Source organism: Penaeus chinensis, chromosome 22 (assembly GCF_019202785.1).
Source record: "Penaeus chinensis breed Huanghai No. 1 chromosome 22, ASM1920278v2, whole genome shotgun sequence".
Taxonomy (NCBI): domain Eukaryota; kingdom Metazoa; phylum Arthropoda; class Malacostraca; order Decapoda; family Penaeidae; genus Penaeus; species Penaeus chinensis.
Window position 1 is genome coordinate 11,549,755 of NC_061840.1, and position 5,000 is coordinate 11,554,754.

General features: G+C 40.1%; 1 protein-coding gene across 1 annotated transcript in view; it reads right to left on the reverse strand.

The window, feature by feature from the left end:
- The window catches only part of LOC125037205 (E3 ubiquitin-protein ligase CBL-like), a 68,587-nt gene extending 63,745 nt beyond the window's left edge, over window positions 1–4,842 (reverse strand). Inside the window, exon 1 of the mRNA XM_047630255.1 lies at window positions 3,387–4,842. Coding sequence (XP_047486211.1) covers window positions 3,387–3,692 — 306 coding nt within the window. The 5' untranslated portion in view covers window positions 3,693–4,842. The remainder of the gene's footprint in view (window positions 1–3,386) is intronic.
- Between the last annotated feature and the right edge of the window lie 158 nt (window positions 4,843–5,000).

The following is a 5,000-nucleotide window of genomic DNA, read 5'->3' on the forward strand; positions in this document are numbered from 1 at the left end:
TGTATAGACATGCTTGTTTGTGGATGTGAGTGATTGTGGATGTGAGTGTAGATATATTGGCATATGCATGTAATTTTTTGTGGAGGATATAGAGTATATATCATAAATGTGTGGACATGTGTAAAGGTGTGTAAAAATGTGTAATTATGGTAACATTTATGTTGATGCATGTATGTATATGTTAATAAATAATGATGCATTTGTAAGTTCGCATATCTTGAACTGAATGTGTACATAGAGGCTGGCTGCATATATTGTCACATGAGCACTTGTCCACAGGTAGACATGTATATATGAATGTATATCATTGTATGTAATGCACGAACAGCGGTATCTGAAATGCAGCATGTTTTTCCGAACTAAGGCATGTTTACATTCAGAATAGTTTCATTTTCACTTCATAGATTATGCAGCAGATTCAAGGTTTGAGGTTCACAACCATCCTCTAAACAGAAGTGTATTCTTAATCTTCAAATTATTATCTATTTCTACATACTGCCTCTAATTATATCAGATTTACGTTAAGAATTTTTGAGAAAACTATTGCACAAACACAGGAGACAAGTGGGCAATACTGGCAAAAGATCCTTAACAACAATGCCGCGGCACACAAAAAATCATAAAGATAAACCTAACTAAATGAATTGTGAAGAATCTATATGTATTCCATTCAGCCTCATGCTATTAACCATGTATTCTCAAATCTCATTCCAATAATTTGTTCATTTCACTCCCTCCCTTACTTTAAAATAACCTCTCACACACCAGTTCACAACAAGAATGCATCCATGGAGATATATGACCAGCATCCAATATTTGTCTTTTGAAAGCTCTATGTATGTATCTACTTATTTTTGACACACTAGAGAAAAATACATGCTTCACTAACTGCATGTAGTATAAAATATGAAGCAAGACAATGACTGCTTTATCTTCTGTAAGTGACTCTTTACCAAAATCACCATATATATATATATATATATATATATATATATATATATATATATATATATATATATATATATATATACATACATTACATACAGCTTTAACTCTCTGTATCTATATCTTATCATTAGAAATTATTACATCTAGTTTACACCTGCAAATACATGAAATAATCACAGGCTGTTACTGACCTACACCAATTAATAAACATTGCTATATAATAAGAATGCATAACTTTGCCAATCTCATGCCTCATACTTTGATTAGTTAATTATAACTATGGCCTTTATTTAAAATGTTGCATTCAACACTACAAGCATCAAACTCTTTTTATTGCATATTTCTTATCATTTTCACACCCACAGGCTCTACAGGCTCACAACATGGCTTTTGGTGCACACAATTATGTGAAATACAATTAATCACATCCTATGAAACTGCCTAACATAGATGGAAAGTGTCTTTGATTTCCTTTCTCATATACTATCATGAGATTCTCATCATCAATACGCTAAAACTACATTAACTTATACAAAATCATGCCCTCATCAACACACTAATGTTACTAACAGATGATGGATAAAAGCTTATAAAAGGACTGCACTCGTGAGAGGCTAAGTCCTCAACTCCAACACATAAGTGAATCAAACCCATCCTGAACACCCAAATTACCACAGAAATTGCCGTATGAACCAAAAACCTTCCTAAACCAGAGGGTTCCTCCATGAATCCCTACCGATCACCATGTTTCCCTAGCTTTGCTCCAGGACTCCTTCTGACTGTTGTTTTGTATACTCTGGGTGGAAAATGTTAAGCTATCACTAACCTACAAAAAACTTGACACGGCTGCTCCACCTCTTGGCACTCTCGCAAATGCCAACTAATCTACACCACATCTATTCTGGCAAGATAGAGCTTGTAGAACCCCTGCTAATTATTGCCAAATAACAAAGTACTCCAAGCCATATCTTGCTCAAATGTACTTGGTATAGGGTTACTTGTCTTTGCTGGAGATGAAAGTAAACAGGCCAGAGAGACAGCTATATACTATGCGATAAGTTGGACTAAAATTACTGTTCTTCTATCACTGATCAAGGCAAATTTCAATCACTGTAAGTGTGTGAATAACATCTGCCTGTAAAACATTCAGAGGGTTTATCTAATCTTCACTAAAACACAAGTCTTGCCACAACCTACACTACTATCATATCCGCCTTGCACACTCCATAACACACTACTCATAAGCCGAAGATTTGGCATACATATTCTGTAGATGTATACAACAAAGATATCTTCATTTTCCTCAAAATCCCATCTCAAAACCACACCTTAAAAGATAACTTCAACATTCTCCGAGACCAATATCAAACGGCACACACAATAGGGCCATATAATTTTCTGGTCTACAAACAACCTTAGCAGTTAGACAAAAATTACGAAGGATATTGCCTGCATTACTAAAACAAATATATATACTTAATCCAAAATAAACTACCTATTAAAACATGAAACCAATCTTATTTTTTAAATAAGTAATGACATACAAAACACCTTTAACAAATCTCCTCCTCTCCCTTCTTGAAAATTCAGGTAAAAGTGAAAACAAATACTGACATACACAAATTATTTCCAAATGCAAAACACAAACTCATATTAACTAGAAAATATGTATATATATATATATATATATATATATATATAAAAATAAACAGGACAAAATCACCTTGACCATCACGCCCTAAAACAATTACTCTACACTTTCTCATTCCTTCTCCTTCTTATTACTATTCATAATTCTTATTCACATTCACTCATATCCTTACTCTTATTCACTCTGATTCTTTCTCTCATTCTTTTTATTTCTTATTCCTATTCATTAACATTATTCTTATTCACATTCACTCATATCCTTACCCCTTGTTCCTTCCTAATCTTCCTCTCATTCACTGTTATTCTTCCTCTTATTCATTCTGATTCTCCCTCTTATTCATTCTGATTCTTCCTCTTATTCATTCTTATTCTTCCTCTTATTCATTCTTATTCTTCCTCTTATTCATTCTGATTCTTCCTCTTGCTCATTCTTCTTCTCCCTCTTACTTATTCCCATTTGTCTCCATACCCCCTGAACCAACCCAGAGAAGGAAATAGGAGTCCACTGATAAACAGGAAGAGAGATAGACGGATAAATAGTAGGTAAATAACAACAAAACTCTTTCTCATCGAGTCCGCAGTTCCTCCTCCCGTTTGGATGAAATTGAGGGAGAGGAATAATAATAAACCTTGTGAAATAATGAGAGGAATGATGAAAGAAATGACAGAAATGATAATAAATGTCAGAAAATAGCAGAAATAGTGGCGAATTTCGGTGTAAATAAGGCAACTAGGGATTGTGTCAGGTGTCACAGGGCGCTGGGGAGGGCACAGGGCACGAGACTCACCTTGAAATACTCGTTATTGTTGAGGGTGTGGAGACTGTTCTCGTATTTGGTGTAAATGAGCCTCAGGTGCTGGTAAGTGTCGGGCAAAATATCCAAGATGAAGGGAGGCGAGTTCTTCAGGTTCATCTTGGTCTGCTGGCACTGCTTTACCACTTTGTCCATGAGCTTCCAGGTTTTCTCTAGGGTCCGTCTGTCTATGACGAGCTTGGGCGGCGCCATGGCATCGGCGAAAGCCCCGTGGAGCCGCGAGATGAGCGAGGAGATGTTCTTGGGCTGCCCGTGGCGAGGCTTGCCGCTCGTCGCCATCTTGGAGTGCGCGCCAGGGCGGCCAACCCTCCCGCGCCTCGGGATTTGTGAATGGGCGGCCGGGGGGATTTGTGCACGCGCCGGGGGGCCTGGGGATTAATGGGGAGTGGGGAGGGCGCGGCGGCGGGGGCAGGGGGGAACAGGGAGGCGGGGGAGGGGAAACAGCGCTGGGGGGAGGTGTGCCAACACTCCCGACGCGACAGGGGATTTATGAATGAACGCGGGCGGGGGGGAGGATTTCTGGATTAATGGGGAATGGGGAGGCCGATCCGGGCTGGCGGCGGGGCAATGGGGAGGCGGGGAGGGGAAGAGGCGCTGGGGGAGGTAGGCCAACACTCCCGGGCGACAGGGGATTTATGAATGAACGCGATGAGTCGATCTTTTAAAAGTAATGGGGAATGGGGAGGGAAATCCCAGTTCGCCCGACGGAGTAAGGGGGGTGGGATGGGGAAAATCTCGGACGGGAAGAGGGGAGGAAGGAAGAAGAGGGGAGAGGAAGTTAGAGGCTGGCGAGTATGTGAACTTTTTCGAAATTCCTCCCGATAGGTAGCAGCAGACTATTATAACTGGAGGTTGATTTTGTTAATGTTTTTGCTTGTGTCACGAGGAAGACCAGTTTTGAAGCGAGGGAATATAATGGGTGAAAGAAGGGTGGTTGAGGTGTGCCAACCCTCCCGACGACACACGGATTTATGAATGAACGCGATCAAGATTTTGTCAATGGGAGTTTTAGTTGCTAATTGTTTAAAAATCATGAATGGGGGGAAGGGGGCGGAAAATGAGAATGCAGTGGCAGGGGCTGGAGGAGGGCGCCGGGCTTCTTTGGTTATTTCTTGTTTCCTCTTCTATCTCTCTTCCATCCAGCGTTCTCGTGACGGATTTTTCTTCGTTTCCGTTCCTCTTGTTCTCACGTTCGTGGGAGTTTATGCAGACGAAGGCGAAATGAAGCAAGTATTTCCAAGGCACGTGCGGGTATAGTTTCTCTCTTCCTTTTCTTCACAAATCAATAAACTTATATAAATCAAATCACTCACAGCGACGATTTCATAAAATAAAAATAAAAATAAAAATAACTCAGGTGGCTAAAGAATGTGCGAGAGAGGCCGAGAGACGCACATGCTCTCTCTACAAAGGCTACAAGTACACTGAGCTCTGTCACTTCCTGTCATTAGATAGTCATATCACAGCTGATACGAACAGGATTTGTCTATCTCCTCTCTTCGCTCTAGCGTTCTTATTCTCTTTTTTGCGGGAGATTGATACACATACATGAGCGCAGAGAGAGAGAGAGAGAGAGAGAGAGAGAGA